Source organism: Lutjanus erythropterus, chromosome 1 (assembly GCF_056507025.1).
Source record: "Lutjanus erythropterus isolate fLutEry1 chromosome 1, fLutEry1.hap2, whole genome shotgun sequence".
In the NCBI taxonomy this organism is placed as follows: Eukaryota; Metazoa; Chordata; class Actinopteri; order Lutjaniformes; family Lutjanidae; genus Lutjanus; species Lutjanus erythropterus.
In genome coordinates, this window is record NC_139317.1 from 30,216,906 (window position 1) to 30,237,642 (window position 20,737).

General features: G+C 38.0%; 1 protein-coding gene across 3 annotated transcripts in view; it reads left to right on the forward strand.

Annotated features, from left to right (window-relative positions):
* The first annotated feature begins 10,121 nt into the window (after nt 1-10,121).
* greb1 (growth regulating estrogen receptor binding 1) overlaps nt 10,122-20,737 on the forward strand; it is a 32,852-nt gene continuing 22,236 nt past the window's right edge. For 2 of the 3 annotated variants that reach the window (XM_084719367.1, XM_084719383.1), the window contains exons 1-3: nt 10,122-10,225; nt 20,208-20,395; nt 20,526-20,633. In XM_084719367.1, coding sequence (XP_084575493.1) covers nt 20,215-20,395; nt 20,526-20,633 — 289 coding nt within the window. In that variant the 5' untranslated portion in view covers nt 10,122-10,225; nt 20,208-20,214. The remainder of the gene's footprint in view (nt 10,226-20,207; nt 20,396-20,525; nt 20,634-20,737) is intronic. The other variant, XM_084719375.1, reaches the window with a different exon arrangement.

A 20,737-nucleotide genomic window follows, 5' to 3' on the forward strand; every position in this document is an offset into this window, starting at 1 on the left:
AGTTCTGCAGGTCCGCTGATTTTATAACTGAACGATTGGAGGATGCAAACTTTTGCGTTTTCTGAATGCGTCTTACTGCTGAAACATACTAATATAGGCTGATATAGGAATTTAATGTGGTGCACTGAAAGAAAAAAAACAAATCATTAAATATTCATACTGTACAGCCAAATCTGATTCTTATGAAAAAATTTAGTCAAGGACAGCCCGATAATTTCGCTGTGATTGGGACACTTTACCAACCCCAAACATCAGTATTTGACATCCTGGGAAACTCAACAATCAACTCTCTTTCTGTTGTGTTTACAAATAACAATTATCATATCCTACTTATTCTACCTTTAAGTTGTAGAGGTATCAAAAGAGAAAAACAGCGAGAAGAGCTTAAAGATAAAGAGCAGCTGTAAACCGGGGAAAGAACATGTGTTCCTCCTGCTCTCCTGTCCCATCAGCAGCCCCTCACAGTGGGAGATGTGTAGGATATGCTTTGAGATACGAGTGTGTGTATTCACAAGTGTGTTACATTTGTTACAATGTGTGTGCACCACGCATTAAGGTGTGTGTGTGCAGCTGTGCCCTCTCCCTGGTGCGTAAAAAACGTCCATTAATTGAATTCCCCCTAATTTCCCGTCAGCCTCGCCTTGCAGAGCGAGACGCCTGCCTGCCAGCCGCGCAACGCCACACTTCAGGTATGGTGGATAATGGAGGATGACATTTCTGTCCCACCATGCCTCGGGGCAGCATGTGATACATGGCTTCCTCTATGAAGGTTAAACTCAGCTAACCTGCCTTTGGCGTTTCATTACCCACTTGTTAAATACTCTTTTGGTAATAAAATGATTAAAAATTTTATTGCTTCTCTCAAATGAGGCCTCTTTTCAAAGGGATTTAATGACTTTGGAGATGGATATGTGTGTGTGTGTTTGCGTGTGTTTGTGTGTGTGGGAGTGCACTCTGTGTGTGAATGCATGTGTGTATGTGTGTGTCCAGACAGTGCATCTCCAGTTAGGCAGGACCAGTGTGTAAAAACCTAATGAGAGTGATATGCTTTACAGCGAAACCACCATTATTCTCAGCCAAACGACCTGGGCCGTCATTATGTGTAAAGTAGCAATACCTTTTCCCTCTGCCGGGGCACATTCAAATAGACATGTTTTACATACAGCTCAGGCTGTGTCTTGAAGCGAAGTGAAGTATTTATACTAAAATGAATGGGCCTGACTATTTTTACATCACAAGTTAAGCAGCGTGGCTATAGCAACGGGACATAAAATATTATATTCGACCCATTAACAGGAACTACAAGCCTTGCCTTGGCCAATATGGCTCCACAGCGACTGAGCAAATCATCATACCCAGTGTCATTGTGGTTGTAAAATTAGCAGTAAAGGGACTTGAGAAACTGATCTCAAAAACCCAATAAAACAGTTTCTTAAGATCCGAGTCAAGGAACAGAAATAGGTCATGAGGACCTGTTTTAAGGCCACCCAAAATTTAAGAAAATAATGTATGTCATACAAAAAAAAAAGAAGCGAAAAAGTGAAAAATAAATAACAAATTGTTCATCAAAAAGATTTGAAAGTCTATATGGTATCAGGTGTGATATAACAACTGGTAAGCTATGTTGTGTCGTCTTTGATTCAGTTATTGAAATTGAAAGCTCATTTCACTCAACTATCGATTTGATATTGAAATTGCGACGCCACTAGTTAATTTTCAAACCTTTTAATTCTTAACCACCCAAACAAAAGACATTTCAGGTTCACAGCTCACTGAGATAACTTTTTGAAAGAGATTTTTTTTAAGTTTCTAAAACTCAAAGAGTCAAGTTTATCTAAAGAAAGGTAAATTATCCCAACAACAGATTATAGGTCGTCAAAACAGTTTTTAGTTTATTTCAAAAGAGTTTGAGACTAAAGACTAAGACTCTGAGTTTGACTTAAAACTCAAAAATTTTAGTGAAGACTTAAAATTATGAGCTTTTGCAACCTTTTTTTTTTTTTTTTTTTTTTTACAGTGTATTTAGGATGTCTATGATTCCTGCTTTGTTTATGCAGTGCTGACAGAAAATCTTTTCAAAGTTGATATAAAATACATGTATACATATATATATATATAAACAAGCAAAAAGGTTTACTGTCTTTTAATCTGACATCTCTATGTCTCTATGTCATTGTACATGATGTCAACACAGTATGTCCTTTGTGCCTTGTAACATTATGAATTGCTTTAAGCAAAAAATATATCGTTTTTGTTCTGGGATTTCCCAGATTAGCCTGCCTCCCTGTTGAGTCTTTGGTTCCCAATCAGTTTTGTTGGGGCTCATTGTTGTACTGCTGCCCTCACAGAACCTCTGTGCGCGCGCACACACACACACACACACACACACACACACACACACACACACACACACACACACACACACACACACACACTTAATAAATGGCTGGGTCCCCCTCCCTCGGGCCAGAGGAGTCAGTGCTGACCGGTTCATCTGATATATCATGGCAGCCCGCTCCGCTCTGCTCCACTGGACCCTGTCCAACACCTGTTCTCCCATCAGGGGATGTTGTGTTGGCGTGGCGTGGCTATGCCACTGTACAGATTGGCACTGCCCAGTTGGGGCAGCAGAAAGGATGAAGTATGAGATTCCCAGTGACAAAATGTAAGCTGTAATTAGGAGGGAGGACCACAGTGGAAAACGGCCGTGACTTTTATAAATGTCCTCTGCATTTTATGATTTAGGTACTGCTTTAGAATGGAAATCTTAACTGTCTTAACAGCCAATACATTAATTAAATTAATCATGAATTAAAGGGCGTTATTATTTTAGCATATGGATGAACCATTTCAGCTGCTGTTGGATTTGAAAAACACTGTACACTGACTCCACTGACCCCCTCATGCAGATATACTTCCACCCTAGCAATAAAAATCATTTTTATGCTGTTATTATACTCACTTGTACTGTGTATTCTCTTTCTGTGTGGGTGCTGGCTGCCTGTATTTTCTTATTTTCTCGTGTTTTGCTATGTTCAGGGCGTTCCTGGGCTGTTTGGCAGTGTATGTGCTTGTGTGCTTGTCTGAGCCCTCTTGTTGCTTGCCCCAAGACATTAAACTGCAATGTTAGGTCTAGCTTGTTGCATTCCTAAATCTCAGCAAAAAAAACAAGTAAAAATACATAATTATTGACAGAAATCATTGACTAAACTAAAAGACTAAGATCCAGGTAGCATAATACTTGAATTAGCTTGCAAGTCAAGCTGATGTTGTGGTCTAGTTTTAGTTAGGAAAGTTACAAAGATGCAGAGGACAGAGTTGTATCATAGTAAACTCTACTGTTAATACTCTGTATTCTGTGGGACTGTAATTAAGTGGGACTGTAACTAAGTAGACCTACTATTCAGCTACAAACAGTTCATGCAGGAGGCAGGTTTATTCATAAAGAGATGATGCTTTGTTGTTGACTGTTGTCAGCCACTGCCACACTGCCTTCACACAAAGGCAGTAGCTTACTGAAAAAAAAAGGATTTTAAATTACATTTCAGTGATCTCATAGTTTAAGTATTTGCATTTGAAATTTTGTTTTGATTACATATACTCAAATTTGTTTTAGGGACGCACGATAAATATTGAGACTCATATTATCATCTGATAATGTGGAATTTAGATTTTTATCTATTATTACAGTAATTAAATTACAGTCAATAAATATCAGCTATAATAATGTCTGATTTGACAGATTATATCAAAGCATTTCATTTGAATTGTTAGGCAAAATGCACTATTTGACTTCACTTTGACTTCAGAAAAAGGTATTAAATATTTGAAGATATCTTTGTTTTTATGGTAATAGTGATGTCATTTAGATTTGTTTAGCTCAGTGCTGTGGAATATTAAATCATCCATCTTTGCTCATTACATCTTCATACATCTACATCTTAGGCCTCTGCCTCTCTTACCTTCAGGTGTGAATAAACTACAGGCTATATGAACGTATTTTTTTAAAATACAAATGTTATGTGTCACCTGTATGTACAGTATTTTTTTTTTTTTTTTTTTTGCTGCTGACTATGAATTTAAACATCAACTTTATCCCTTGATTATTGGTTAAAATTAACATGAACAAACAATACTAATATAGGTGATGCTAGCTAATATGTGAGATTTTGGCTGCAAGACTGGAGCAACATGGCCCAATATAAGCACCTTGTTTGTCTTTGTTGATATTTTCTCTTACAAAACGAACATATTTCACTAAATTTAAACGTAAACTCAGTTAAAATAGTTAAAACCTTTTTACCACAATAATAGTGGCTTAGTCTGCTGCAAACATAGAAATAGACCTTTGCTTTGAATGTCAACAATGTCAGTTATCATATGGGTATTGTCCATGAGAAGCAGGTAATTACTAGTTATCATTATAGGCTGAAAAAACACCCCATTATCTAGCTTTTTTCCATTTCTAAAAATTTAGGAGATTCCTCAGTGTACCACTAGAGGGAGCTTGAGTGCCTCCAGTGGTACCAGAGTTTGAGAGGCAGTAAGGGAATTAAGGAATGTGTATATGTAGACTCTATTTTAAAAATGTGAAAATGCAGGATGCTATAGGCCAGGGTGGTGATACATGGCAACATGGGCGTGGGAGTCAGGTCGGTATGGTGCTCACAGAAACAGAATGGATTAGAAAAGACCAGGACTGGAGTGAATATTGAAAACAACAGCAGAGGCAGAAAGAATTTGTTCAAAAAACTTTAGTGAGAATGAAAAACACTTCAAGAACAAGTTGTCTCAAACCATCCAGTTATTTAAAGTAAAAACAGACTCATCTGGCCTGTGGTGCCTGTTGGTCTTTATTTAGATCAGGGCCTCCCTAAATGGGGTGCTCAGACCAAAGTTGGCCCATCATAATGTTAGATTTGGCCTGCAAGATGTTTCTAGCTTTAATTAAAAAAAAAAAAGTAAAAAAAAATTTATGCTGTTTTATTTTTGTTTGTCACCTTTGTCTCTCTCACCTTTCCTGTTTGCCTTCACCTGTCTTGTCTGATAGAGGCAAAAGCCCCCCAATTAATTTGAAAAACTCGTAAGGTGTGTGTTTTTGACTCGTGGCCCAACAGTAAGTTTCAATTCTGGCTCTTGAAGGGAAAACGTTTGTCCACCCCTGATTTAGATATTCCAAACAATCCATGTTCCCTCACAAACAGCAGTGAGCACAAGTTAAACCTGCCTGTTTGAAGTCCTGGAGCAGCTCTAATCCTCCAACTTGCAATCCAGAGCAGAGTAAATATGACTATTGTAAGATAAACCTGTGCAACTCACTTATATATCTCACATATATGTATATATATTAATTAATGAAATGGTTATTTACATATATTTCAAGAGAATAACTTTTGAAATGTATCAGGTTTTATTTCATTCATTTTTCACATTGGCATCCATTATTATGGTAATGGATGCAGAATGTAACCTACCCAAGAATGCAAAGTTCTGTCCTCTGGGGGTCATGTTTAGGGGATATGTTTGGGGGATGTACAAAAGGTGTTTGTTTCCTGTCTTGTCTTGATATTTCATAAACAAAAGAACCGACAAAAGCTTACAGATGTAACGCAGGGAGAGTCCTCAGTCCAGGCAGGAAAAAAACAAAACTGTACAAGGGGAAACTAAAATCATGAGCAAACAGAATTCATAAGCAAACACCAAGGGAAAGACAAACTGAGGAGTATGAACCAGCAGCTAAGGAGAAAAAGACAGAGTTAAATGCACTAGGGAGAGGGAAGATAACAAGACACAGGTGAGGGCAGTCAAGGACAGGTGAAAATAATCAGTGACCAACAAGAGCAGAAACGCAGACAAAGACAGGAAGTAAAAACAACAGACACACAAGAGAAGACACACCAGAATAAAACAGGAAGTGACTAAGAAAAACCTTAACCATGACAAATTTACAGCATGCAAGTTGCCAAGTTGCATGCAGATTGTTTACAGGTTTATCATGTAATGTTGATTGATATATAAACTGCTATTGTTATATTTATATGTTGTCTTTGGTAATTGTTGCTAATGTTTGTTAAAACAAGAATAGCTACAGATGTGTCAAGTAGATGCAAATAGGAAAGTATTGAATAATTTAATGAAACATTCAATCAGATATTGCTCAGATATAAATAATTTTAAATAAAATATAAAGCAGAAAAATATGTGGATAGAAAATGACAAGACAGTCACGGCTCGGCCAGCTCCTCCTGTGTCCGGCTGGCATCTGACGGGCGCTAGACCTCGCTGTGACTAGTTTTTGGGGGGTGGCATATGTGTGGCATGCATTTTTTAAGCCTCGACATGAAACATGAAATTGCTATAACTTTAGTGTAAATGATGTTTGATTCATGTTTAATTACAGTCCTGCCCTGAACACATCTATGGGACAATATTCCACAATGGTAATAGCGCCACCTACTGGCAACAGGAAATGACATGTTTTGAGCTTTGACATGCTCCTCTGAGTAGGTTGACCATATCCAACTCAAATCTGGTCAGAAAGGCCTTAAGACCATGGTAATGCTGTATTGTACCAATCTTTACACATCGTCAGAGGGTGCTGCCATGATGGCACGGTGAAAGTTGATGTTTCACCAAAACACAGGAAGTTGCATTAACATCAGTTTACTTGGACGAATCTGCCTGAAGGTTCACATGTTAAATAGCAGTCCAGGTATGAATGTATCATATGAGTCACTGCGGTTGTCATGGCTCCTGTCCTTGCTGCCGCGTCCAAAGTGCCCGATCTTGCTGTGGCCATTGCAGCTCTTGTCTTGGGGAATCTAAAAACATCAAAGGTCAGAAGTCACCTTCACTGTGACATATTTATGTTCTAGTCAATGGAGCGAGAACTTCTTGGTGGTGGTGGTGGGGACGACGACTGTCTAATTGGTGAATGACTAATCACCGGGCATCTGACCGAAAATTTCTTATTTATTTTACTTCTGTCACATATGTCATGTAGGCATGTTTCTTTTTTACTCTCAGAGGAATTTTCCATTTGAACAAGGATGGAAAGGGATGGTCATCTCACATGTCAAAGGATGACTATTAAATATGTATTAATTTTTACATGCCATTAAAATATTAATCACAAAATTACACATTACTAGATAGTTGGTGGTGAGAGAATGCTCTGTTGTTATTTTCGTTTTTTGCCACATATCTCATCACTCAAAAATAATATCACTTAACACCACTCCTCTCCTCTCCTCCTTGCACACTGAAAGTCCACTTTCATCCATTAGAGGGCGACAGATACAGAGATATGAGTTCATGAGTGGTGAGTGGTATAATGCAGAGTGCCTTACAGTTTTAATTTACTTGACCTAACAAATCATGGAGTTATTGATACAATTTTCATTTCAAGTTTTTGTTTTTTTTTATCTCTGAGAAGATGGTTTTCCATGAATATTAACTGTTGAACAAAAGGGTTTGTTGCTGTTATCTGAAATGAAAATGTTGTACAGAATGTAAAGCCCTCTGAAGCAACTTTGTACATTTGGCACATGACAATAACATTGATATGACTTGACACTGTAATTGCATTGCATTTATAAATCATTTATAAGCTGTTACAACACATTAGATAAAAGGGCAACAATGACCTGTTGTCTGCCAAATAGTGAGCCCACATTTATCAGTACCATTGAGCCTCAGTGCTCATTACTTGTTTAGCTTACTTTGTCATCTCCATCAGCAGCATTTATACCTGTCAGCTTCATCAGATATTTGTTAATATGTTACTAGCATTTAACTACTGTTGACACATCTTAATAGTTGAAAGGTTTAATTTGGCATGTCAATTTAACATTACCAGATTCATGCACTGGCTTTGGCAATATTGTTTACCTTGACAGTTTCAGCATGCATCATTTCACAGAATAATTCTCCCTTTTGTAGAGTTATAAAGTTTAGTAAGCATTTATCAGGGTAGTAGTTCAAGAGCACACGTGAGGTGAATGAATTAAACTCTGTCTTCATCTGCATTCCTGGCTAACTAAGACAAGCTTACTAGCTGCAGTAACTTTACCTCCAGTGAAACTTGTTAGATACCGCTGCATCTGCAAGGAGGATGTGGGCTGATGTGGAATCAAAGTGGGCCAATGATGATGCATCTCTCCTGGCTCACTGTCTCAGGTGTAAGTTGAGTTAGCTTAGCACCTGTCCCAGTTATCTTCCACGATAGCAATCTGGCTGGTCTGGTAAAGTGACATGTCTCCATGTCCGCTGCACTAATCGAGTCCCTGTGCTTCCTTTTCCCACATCAATGAGTGTATTTCTGTCATCATGTAGTTATACCTTATATCATGCATGCAGCAGGTAACTTTGCATTTACACTTTAACGGGGTTCTTATTTTAAAACATGTCAGATATTAACATTAAAATGGACTTTACAGCCTAGTGAAGGAGTTAGCAGTAGCCTGCATCAGCGAGCCACACTTCTAAAATCTGCTCATGAGTTATTATTCTAGCCAACAAAATCCACCGTCGTCAACTAGAAATGAGCAGCTGCTTTTGTATATCTATCTAAACATCTAACGTCAGACTAACTTAAAGAAATATTTAGCATCAACGCTACATTTAACATTGTTAGCTTCCCAGAATTCCAAATAACTAGCTAACCTGTCAGTACTACCACCACCACTGCTAGTAGTAGTAGAAAAGTTATTATGTGACATATAATCCTGCATTGAGTACATCAATCTCCTATTCTAACTCTTTGTGTTTTGTGAAAGACACAACTAGTCTGCACTTTTAGTGAACTCCTGAACTATAGATGAACTGTCTGACCAATATATCATATACACATACTAATGTATCCGGTTAGAACGAGGGAATTATCCAAAAATCCAGGCAGATGGGCTTAATGACACTGAGTTATGTAACCACTTGTTCATTGTGTATAACCATAGTCTCTTTGTTCTTATGCATATAAAAACCCTGATGAGGATACACTCCTCACTGACTCCTCCTTGTTTGCTTACTGTCACCATGTTGGCTTCAGTCCTCTTGTGCAAGAGTAAAATAAATATACAAAAATGATTTCTTCTTTCTCATAGTCTCTTTATTTTGTTCAATTTTTCCACCACAGCTACTACTGCTACTCCTAAAAAATATTTTGGGACTGTAGTGTGGTGATGCTGGTGACTAGGATAGTGTGTGGAGATGTTGGCAGTTTACTTTAAGTTTGAGTGTGTGAACAGCATATTTACCAAAGTACATCTAAATATGCCTAATTACCACTATTAATCAAACATGTACTTGAACACAACAGGGAACAGCTGGGCAAACAATCAACAAACCTGACAGCAAACATAAAACATTATATTGGGCTAAACGATTTAATCATTTTTGGTATTGAGGTAATTGAAAAGTAATGGAGAAGTTCATGTTACATTGCTTTACTATTGTGATACTTGGATTAGGTTACTGACTGCATTTTCTAACAGGTTTTTTCATTCAACCTTTATTTATTTCTCGGGAATACATTGAGGGGTGGCCCTCATTTTCAATGATGCCGAGATTACAATTAGGCAACAAATCAGAAATACAATAGAAACAAAAGAAGAAAAGACAGAAAAATAATAAAATAAATAGCCAGTAAGAAATTTACAATTGATTAATACAATTTCTAGTTAAAACATGTGCATGTAAGAACATTAAAACCTCAAAGCATGATTTTAAAATCTCCCAAAGTTATCAGGGACTCTAAGTTTAAAGTGCTTTGCAAGTTATTCCATGTGTCAGGAGCACAAAATCTAAAATAATTTGTAGTTGTATACATTTTGAAGGAACCCTCTCAGCCCAAAAGTGTTACAGTTGTCCCCGGCCTCCCCTGTGTTGGCTGTCTATTTCTCAGAGGTGTCATCTTATTCAGCATAAATTCCTGATGTATCCTAAATCTTTTACATTTATTTCCACCCTTGTATCTTTATTTTAAGATGTGACATTACCCAGGACAGGATTAATACAGTCATGGAAACGAGTCGCCCGCCGCTCGGACCATACCACTTTGTGGAGGAAGAAGGGGAGGGACCTTTCCTTGAAGATCAGAGGTGATGACACGCTCGTCACACAGTCCCGCCGTAGGTCTCTGGAAGAGACATGATGACAGCGCGCCGGAGCAACTTGCAGCCTCTTCGTGCAGAATAGTTACTGGTCTTCTTCCGCTTGGACTGTAGAGGTAAGTTGTTTTTGTGGCTTAACTGTGGTGTTTTCTGCAGATAGAGCAGCATTTGACCGTCCGCGGCGTCTTAATGATGGAAAAACAGACCCTCAGTATTCGCTCAGTTGTTGCTGATGCTGTTTGAAAAGAACTCCTGATGATCACTGCGAACAACGTTTGAGAGGCTTAAAGTATGGAGCTGGGTGTTTTAGCTGCAAAATTCAGCTGTAAACCAGAGGCATATATCCGTCTGTCGCATATTTTAGGGACAGTTGGAGGATCTGAAGCCGTTTTAAACCATCCCTTTTCTCAAACCCTTTAAATAACCTTGTTGTAAACGATTAACATGCCAGGCTGCACCATTGTGTGACATTTCTCTTAACAGTAGGTGATTCCTCTGTCATACTGTAGCTACCTATTCTTTTTTTCTGCTCCCAGTTTCTTTTTAAATATAATAGGCTATTTTATATACGGCCTGAACTCATATTCCAAATGTAGCTCCTAGAACCATTTCATGTGTTCTAGAAATTAATTTTGGTCAAGCAATTTTGACGGCCACCCAAAACGTTTAACATAAAAGTTAAGTTATATCAATATGTCTTATTCTTGGGTAATTTCTCAGGCTGTGGTTTATTAGTAAGAACTTGGCGCTAGGCACGTCTTGGAAACGTGTTTTAATTGGATACTTGTTAAATATATCTCTAACAGGTCCTTTAATGTTATTGTCTTATTAGCATGTTGCATTGTGATGTTTATGGTCGTGAAATAGTGGCTGTTTTGTCTTGCAAAACATAGGGAAAACGTGGTCAGAAAGGTAAGGTTGCTGCAGTGTGTGTGTATATAATGTAGAACTGCACAATTGATTGAAATATTATTGAAATTGCAGTGTGGCCAAGTGCAATATCCAAATCACAGAATTTACAATTTTTGATTTTAAAAAATATGTGGCAAAACAGTAGTATAGTGATGTATGGAAACTTATGAGTTTGACCCCACATCATTATGATTTAATAGTTGTATTTCTGTGAAAATTAAAATTATGATGCAAAAATAATCATGAATCATATGGCAATCAATATCTGTCAAAGTACCTGTAGAGCCTTTTTTGTTTTTGTTTTGTTTTACTATATTGTGCAGCTCTTAAGTGGTTACATGTGCCAGTTTTGGTTTGTGAGACCTCCTGTAGCTGAAAGATTTATAACTGTACTAAGGTACACTTCCAGCCGGCTTTGCATACATGTAGCCAACACAAGTTCCCCAGGAGTTATGCAAGATTGAGGAAGCAGAAGAAAAAAAACTGCTCAAGGACATGGAGCATGATAGTGCAGTAACAGGCAGAGCAGGCATTGAATAGCAGGGCTGGAGCTTTTGTAGTATTGTTAGCCATTTCTTTATACCAGCTCTGTCACAGAGTATATACAGTACAGTATGTAGACTCACACTGACAGCATATCTTTGTTTGCCTGAATTGTCTGAATAGTTGCAGCACAGCCCCTCCAAGCACATGCAGTGCTTGCAGATCAGTGGTTGGAGATTCTACATTTTGGAAGAGCTGACAGGTTACCTGAGTGGCCAGCCAGTTTAGTGTGTGTGGATGGGTGTGTGTGGCTGGGTGTGTGGATGTGTAGTTGGATGGCTGTCTGAGAGGTTGCCTGAGCAGTTGGCCAGTTGGCTGGCTGGTCATCGATCCAATGTCTGTTGAGCAACTGTGAATGGGAGCATTTGATGTGGGTCACTGGTCAGTGATGAGCCCATCTGAGTGTGTGTGTGTGTATGTCTACAAGTGACATCCCTTTGCATATGTGCAGCTGTGGGTCAGTGATCACAGAGCATCTGCGAAGCTGGAAGTTTTTCTCTTTTAATTCTGTTGTTCGGGGGTGAAAGAAATGTTGCACTGACCAACTGACACTGCTGGACATTCCTCTGGCTTATCTCTCTCTCACACACACAGACACTCACTCACACACACACACACACACACACACACACACACACACACACACACACACACATTACTTTTGAAGAACCGTTTTAGTCCTATTTGTATGCATGCATTCATTTAACAGTGCATGTCTGCATGTGTGTCGTTCTCTGTTTGTGTGGGTGACTGTGTAACATGATCAGCTATTGAAGCTGGGGTGAGGTGGAGGTTGGACACTGCAGCCCTGCTTATACAATTGAATAGAAAGAAAAAAAAAATAGCAGGGATGCTGGATGTGTTTGTGTGTGTGTACGACTGGTATGTGGGCCTGACCAGCAGAGAAAGAGCCTGGGGTTCTTATCTGACCTCTCCCAGGACAACCTTTCACCTCGCAGGACAAGCCCTTTGTGCCCACTGAGCCTGAGCTCATGGGAGAGTGTGTGTGTTTAGGTGTGTATGCATGTGTGTGCATCTGTATATGCTTGTGTGCGTGTGTATTAGGAGTATAGGCCACATCAAAGTCTTACTTAAACATTGTTATCTGGACTCACCTTTGACCTCTGCACTCATGAGACATCCCTCAAACTAAAACATCCCTCAGAGCAGCAGAGAGCACATGTGGGTTTGAATATATTAGCATGGAGCTGAGCAGGACTTAATGTGTAGGTCTGATACACTGAAAAAACAAAAACGTTAAAAAACTCAAAAATTTCTTGACAGCTTGCTTCAACAGATTTTTTGAGTGTTGAGCCCAACTCAGATTCTTACATTTTGACTACTGACTAATAACTAATAACTGACAACTAATAATGTTTTGTTGAGATAATACACTTTTCTTCTATAGAATCTTTGTGTTTTAGAAACCACAAAAATTGTTTCAAAAATGGTTCAGTTATTTAATATTTTTAATTGCAACCGTTTAATTTCCAAGCATTCAAATAGTGATGAAGCAGTATAGTACAGTTGTAAATTACCTCAACAAAATGTTATATGCCTGCAAAACTTTGTTAAGTGTATATCAAAACTGAAGAGTTTATTTTAACAGTGTAGATCATCATTGCATCAAGTCTGTTCCTGACAGTCTTCTATATGCTAAATGGTAGCTAGATGCTAACAGATCCTTTAACTCCAACATTTCCAGAATTAGTTTTAGCAAGGCAAGGAATAATATGTCTTATTGTGTTCAACTGCATTAATTGTTATTGGTAATATCTTGAAAAAAAAAAATTTTTTATAAGCAGGGCTCAGCAATAAAGATTGCCTGGGGCAAGTAAAGTGCTGTGTAGTAAAACATAAAATGCAAGTAAATTTGACAACCCACTTTCCAGACTGGGAGAATGGTAAAAAAGAATTCAACTAAATTGATAATCAAGTAATCGCAAGTTATTTTTCATGCAAAAATCACAAATGAGGAAATTTTGTGCTTTTCTCTGTTTATTATCATCTTAAAATAAATATCTTTTGGTTTTTGACTGATAAAACAAGACATTTAAAAACATCACCTTGGACTTTGAAAAACTGGGGTGGATTTTTCTCACTATTTTCTGACATTTTATAGGCATTGCAGCCTAGATTAAACATGACAGTTATCTCACACGTTTGTTGTTATTTGATTACAGCAAATAGATAAAACAATCTTACAGGGGCAAGTTAAAAAATACTTTAATGTTGAACCCTGATAAGTATAAAATCTGTGTTGTGTTAGTGTTAAATAGAGAGTGCATGGGCCTCAGAGTTTAAAAGGATCTTAACTACAGGTTTGTATGTGTGAGGTTGTGTGTTTGAGGGTGGTGGTGGTGGGAAGGGGGTCCAAGGGGTCATAAAACACCACAATAGTGTCTCTCTCCCCAGGGTGAAAGCAATACAGAGACATAGAAGAAAAGGAGGGGGGGGGGGGGGGATGAAAGGATCTCCCACTTCCATGTGAGGGAGAGAGGAAGGAGGGGGAGATGGGAGGAGAAAACATAAACAAAGCTTCATTAAAAGTTTTACATTCTGCTTATTTCCGTCATTTCTGCTACATCTTGTTAGGAGGAGAACACTTGAAGAGTACAAGAGCAGCTTGAGTTTAAAATGGATATTTTGACTGGACAATACAAATAACAGCATGAGGGTCCTTTGTGTGCTTCCTTACAGCTCTTAGATTTTGACACCCTTGTATCTACTATATCATCTATTGATATCTGCAGAAACTTCTCTCTTCAGTGTTGTCCAAGATTGATTAATATCTGTCAGAAAAACCTGCCTCCAGTCAGAGTCCACAATGAACTTCCTCGTCTACTGGACTGGACGGCAATTGAATGTTCAAATTTAACCAGCCACTCAACTGATCACCATTGTTTTTTTACCATTTGGGATGTACCAATGACGAAACTCAAGGTACGACAATACCTTGATTTAAAAAAAAAAGTCCATGATACGGGGGCATCAGAAATAAGTTGAGACGGTTTCGTAGCCTTTTAAAATCTCCTTGAGTAGCTTTAAAAGTGCTTCTGACTTTCTTCTTTAATAAAATAAAAGTAGCCAGCCATGACCTAAGCATGTACAAAAAATTTAAATTAACTGTCTTTGGCAGTGAATGCTTGAATTATTTATATACAATTGCAAACAGATAATGAAGCAGTCAGTAGCAGTCCTTTAATGAAATAGAACAAAATAAATAAAATATTAATGAATTATTAGCTATGTAAATATCATGGTAGATATTGTCACACTCTGTACAGTATTGAGACATTTTTATTGTGATAATACAATATTCGATACTTTGTTACATCCCTAGTAGTAATCATACAGTAAAAATGTATAAAATGGCTTCAGATTTATCTTCCAGTACTTGGTTATTTGATTACCAGTTGGTCAGAAGTTGAGGATTTTGGTCAGGATTCTATAAAAGGTGGAATACACCTCTATGCTTTCATCTCCTCTCTCCCTGCTTCCCTCCCCGTCTCCCCTCTCTGTCTGGTTGTAAAAAGATCAGTGTGCTCTTTGGCAGAAGGTGTGATTACTTCCTGCCACTGCCGGCTGTGTTATGACAGGGCTTTTTGTCTTCCATCCTCTGTCTCTCTACAAAGTGGAGCAAGGCTTTAAAAGTCTGCACCGCTTCTTTACATATGAAAGTGTGGAAGCAGAAGGTGGCTGGTAAGGTGTGTGAGGGAGAAAGACAGTATGTTTTGTGTGCTTGTGTGGGTGTGTGTGTGTGTGTGTGTGTGTGTGTGTGTGTGTGTGTGTGTGTGTGTGTGTGTGTGTGTGAGAGAGAGAGAGAGAGAGAGAGAGAGAGAGAGAGAGTTCTTCTCCATCATGAATTTCAAGAGAAGAATGGGCTTGGCCTGTTTCATTTTGTTATATGTAACTTTATTTTATAATATGCAGTCATCTAGAGAAGCTCTCAGCCAGAAGCTGGTGCAGTTTGTAGCTGATACTTTGCTTTGACTTTTTGGCAGAGACCAAAGCAAAGGTACATACAGTGCAGTGTATGCCATTTTTGCCCATCTGGCCACAAAAATTAATACTCAATTTATATTTTGGCTAAGCAGAATGGATGTTTGTATGACAGAAACTTTTTTTTTAATTTAGCATTTCCAGACTGAAGTCAAAATATTGGAATAAAGTTGAAAGTCAGATTTTCAGTATTAGTGCCAAGCATAAGAAAAAAATAAATAAATCAGAGAATGAAGCCTTTTCAATTCTGCATTGTGAGAATAAAGTCTAAATGTTAATAGGGAAGTCAAAATGTTAATAATTGTGTTGAAAAGTTGTAAAAATCAGTCGAAATGTCAAGAATTAAGTTGAAATATTCATGCTTAAAGTTTGATTTAATTCTTGCCATTTCAACTTTATTCTCAAGTGCCAGCCATAAGAAAGAGAGGGAAGCTTTCTTTAATTATACATTATGGAAATGTTGACAATAAAGTTGAAATGTAAAGGATTAAGTTGAAATAGCTACCATTTCAACTTCCCCCCAAATCTTCCTCATCTATTTTTCTTCTATATTGCCTGGCACTAATACTGATAGCAAAACTTTATTCTCCACATTTTGACTTTATGCTTAACATTTTGACTGCATTCTCAAAATTCAGAACATCTTTCTCCTCTCCTTTTCCTCTTATACCTGGGCCTATTACTCTTCTGGATATTTAACTACAAACACTTGTTTGTTCTGCTCTGATGCACTCTGTTAATATTATCTCTCATCACACTTGGCCATGCTGAGTTATTTCAAGAGGTTTTTAATACAAAACGTGGTGAAATGATTTTTTGTGTGTCAGAGCTTTTTGAACATTTTCAGCGTAGCACATTTTAGCAATACTGCAGTAATACTACTGTGATCATGTTTTTGTGCCATTTCATCTCTGACTGACTAACATTGTCTTTGACTTTAACCTGAAATGCTTTTGTTTGAAAGATTTTTGAAACAGACACAGTCCTGACTCTGATGGGATTCTGTAGTCCTGCTAATGTGAAGCACAAAGAGCTTCAACCCTGCAATCTGACAGGCTAGTCTTTTAATTAAGCTGACTTACGGGTTGCTGAGTGGTCATTGAGTCTATTGCTTGCAGTTTTATCAGTCTTGTAGCTTCTCGTGTGTGTGTGTGTGTGTGTGTGTGTGTGTGTGGCAGCGAGCATATGGGCAGTCAAAGGTTTAGAGGAGGGGGATTAAGTTGTTGTTTACAATCCAATCCTGTCACTACCCTCCACATTGACCCAGTTTGTTTCCTGTTCAACACAAATCATTGGGTGTGACAAAAACTGTGATTTATGGGAAAATGTGAAGTGGATCATGTTTATAACAACAATCAATATTTTGTCCTTGTAAAATGATGATATAGTATCATTATTTTTAATTATTTTTCATATTCATGGGTACATCTGAGGAGTTGGACACATTTGAAGAGGATTTTAACTCTAAACTGGCCACTATTACATTCACAATGGAGTCAATGTGAAAGTAAACAAATCTGCAAACAGTCTTTCACAAAAAGACACAGGAACAACTATTTAAATTATGCAAGTTACCATCCACTTAGCTTTAAAAAGAGTCTGCCTTACAGTCAGCTGATAAGAATAAAAATAATTTGCACAAATTAGAAAGAGAAGTTAATGATTTATGTGTCCGCTTTTAGGAAAAAAAAATGTGACTAGAGAATATTGAGTGCATGTTTGTCGAAGGGTCATGAAAAAGACACAGGTAGCCTTTTAGTGCCCAGTCCTCCTCCTCCTAAACGACAATCTGTCATTTTGACCACTACCCTCTCACCCCTTTCTTAGTCAGTAAAATATATCTGGTCAGGAGACACTGGCAGATTCTGTCTAGTGACCCCAAAGTTAGCCAACAGATTGTAAACCCTCCATATTTGCCACCAAGTGATCAAGTAATTTGAGGGACAGACTTGTAAAGACAGATCTCTTTGTCCCTGTTTAAAGTGTGTTAATTGTAGTGCAATGATTAGAGGGGACAGTTTTCTACATCCCCACACAGGCAAAAAAAAAATGAAATTCAGGTAAAATCACATGCAGGACTATATAGTCTATCTACTGAAATGTCTGTGTGAGTTTTACTATGTGGGCAAGACAAAAAGATAATTGAGGATTAAGGTCTCAGAGCATGATAGTAGTATCAGTAATTGGAATGAGAAGTCTCCTGTAGCCAGACACTTAAATTCTGCTGGTCATGGAGTCTGTAGTTTACAGTTTATGGGTTTTGAAGCTGTCAGGCCAATGTTGAAAGGAGGTGATAGGGAGAGGAAACTGTGTGTGTTTATGTGATGAGTTCACATATGTTTATACATTTGTTTTTCTTATTGCTGATATGTAAATTTATTGGTCACTAATTTGGCTGTTGCAATAATGGGATGTGATTTGTACTATTTATTCCCTAACTCAATTTTTTACCTTATTTTGATGAATTTTTTATATTTATATTAATGTTTTACAAATATGAGGTGACACATTTCATTTTTCTTTTTTAAGTGGTCTAGCCATTTCATCACTTCTCTGATTATTGTAAGAACATGATATGATATTTTCTCTGACATTTGTATGCTCTTCTTACTATTTATCAGATCAGTATTTGTTGATGTCATTGTTTCTATTATCTGTAGCAGCTGTTTGTTAATCACCGGAAAGGTCCTGGCTTGTGCTAAACAAGGGTTACATCCACAAATGACACATTAACTCTGAGGAGATCCAAGGCCTGAAAGACATCTGTTGTTCTGCTGCCATGCAACAATAAACATATTAAGTGTTGTCACTGAGTATTGATGATTTCATGCGCACATTTTCCACTTTTTTGGATTGGCAACTGTCATATACTAAATACACTCAGATTGAGCATGCCAGGTCTTTCCTTTTTTAGATGTCTATAACATATTTTATTGCTGACACTGTCCATACCACTGCATTGCGTAGCTTCCTATGTTGGGACTTCTGCTGCTTCTCCAAACTGGGGACATGCCAACTGCCATCTACCTTAGGTAATATACTCACTATTGTAGTGCCTCACACAGCCCCACTTCAGAAAATCTGAACTATCCCTTTAACAACCACAGCAACAGTATTCAGTGCAAATTTTGAAAAAGTACATGGAAAGTATTGCTCTCTTGGGGCACTTATCATCTGTTGGAGAGCAAGGCGAGTGAGGCGAACCAGAGAGGAAAGCAGAGAAAGTAGAAAAACAAAAGGAGGGAATAGCGTCTAGGTCAGGGTGCCCTGACTCTGTCAGTGCAGCTCATTTTATGGCATGCTGTCTGGAGAGATGCCATCCACTAGTAACCACTGTTTTTGTGTGTGTGGGCCTGTGTGTTCCTGCAGGAGTTGCTGTTTCTGGTGTGTCATTATCGGTGCATAAAGCTGGATTTGTGTGTGTGTGTGTGTGTGTGTGTGTGTGTGTGTGTGTGTGTGTGTGTGTGTGTGTGTGTGTGTGTGTGTGTGTGCATGCGCTTGACATCAATATTAAGCAGTACATTTATTCTCATTGTCAAAGGGCTTCAGTACACAGACCTCCATTGTATTCTGTTTTGTATCACTTACAGTCATTTTTCCTCACACATTTTTAACTCCATTCTTTCTCCAAAGTACCATTTGCGTCAGATATTTCTATATACATATATATATGTATATGTATATGTATATGTATATGTATGTATATATAATATACACAGCTATTATAAAAGAAGGCCTTCGCCTGTTAGCTGAATGCCAACTCATAAAGGGAATTCCAATTGACGTGCTAACAGAAATTAACACAACATAAAATGACATATGTGCTCATTCAGTCAAGCATATGTCCTCTGTTGAAACAAACTAATATCTACTGATTTCATATTACTAACTCAATCTATTACCCTGGCTTCAACACTGCTCACTGGCAAGCTACAGCAGTCTCAAAGGGTCCAACTCAAAATCAAACTTCACGGTTTCAAAGTTCAATTTCAAATTTGAAGGAATGTTACTTTAAAGGGTCTTTATGCTGTGTACACTTTTCTTGGACTCCCTACATTTTATTTAATTCTTTATTTTCTTAAGGCACCAGCTGGATAAGATAGAAGAGCTAGAATTTACTTCAAAAAGCATTCGATTCACTACTTTTGTATGCAGTAGAGAAATTGCACTGCTGAAATAAATGCTCTGACTGACTGACTGACATGTTGTTGTTGTGATGTGCATTGCTTTTAGAAATATGATTAATGATATACAGTCTCTACAAGTGTATGACTCACTTTCCCCCTTCGCACAGTGTTTAAAAAGCAATCAAAAACTGCAATTAATTGTAATGTGGAATCATAATACTTGTAGAATTTCAATACTTAAAAATTACAATATATATTGAATCAGGACTAAAGTATCATGATAGCATCAAATTGGTAGATAAATGTATCGTTCCAGCTCTAAATCATGCAGCATAATGGAGAGGCTGGTAGATCTTACAGTACCTGAACGCAGCAAAGCATGGGTTTCAGTGTGCAGGAAAAGTTAACCTGGATACAAAATACAGTGAGGTTTTTGTAAATGTTTAATACAAACAAAAACAAATTTTAAATATCTTTTCAGTGTCTGACACAAGGCTACGGTGTTTTTTGGCAGGACACCAATGGGGAACTCCTATGCGGGCCAGCTGCGGACCACGCGCTTTGAGGAGGTCCTCCATAACTCCATTGAGGCATCACTGAGGTCAAACACCGTGGTGCCTCGACCTGTCTTCTCACAGCTTTACCTCGAGACAGAGCAGCCGTTAGCACATGATGGTGGGTTTCATGGATGCAAAGGAGAAGGTGTGATAATGAGCTCAGTGAAAGATCTGATTTCCTCCAGTTTGACATGACATCTCTATTGCATCTGGATTTGCTTGTCACTCTTGATCACTGTAAAAAAAATGTGTGTGTGTGTGTATGTCCTCAACAGGTCGTACAGAAAATGACGATGAGGACGATGAAGATGGCTCAGAGTCCAACAGCCCTCCAATACCATATCAGATGAAGCCCCCACCTGAGGGATGCTGCACCACAGATGGTTTGTACACATAAACATAAATGTGCTCAAAAAATCTAAACCCCAGGCTACATTCACTAAGATTTACACTGCAGTATGATCACAATTAACCCTTCCTAAGTCCT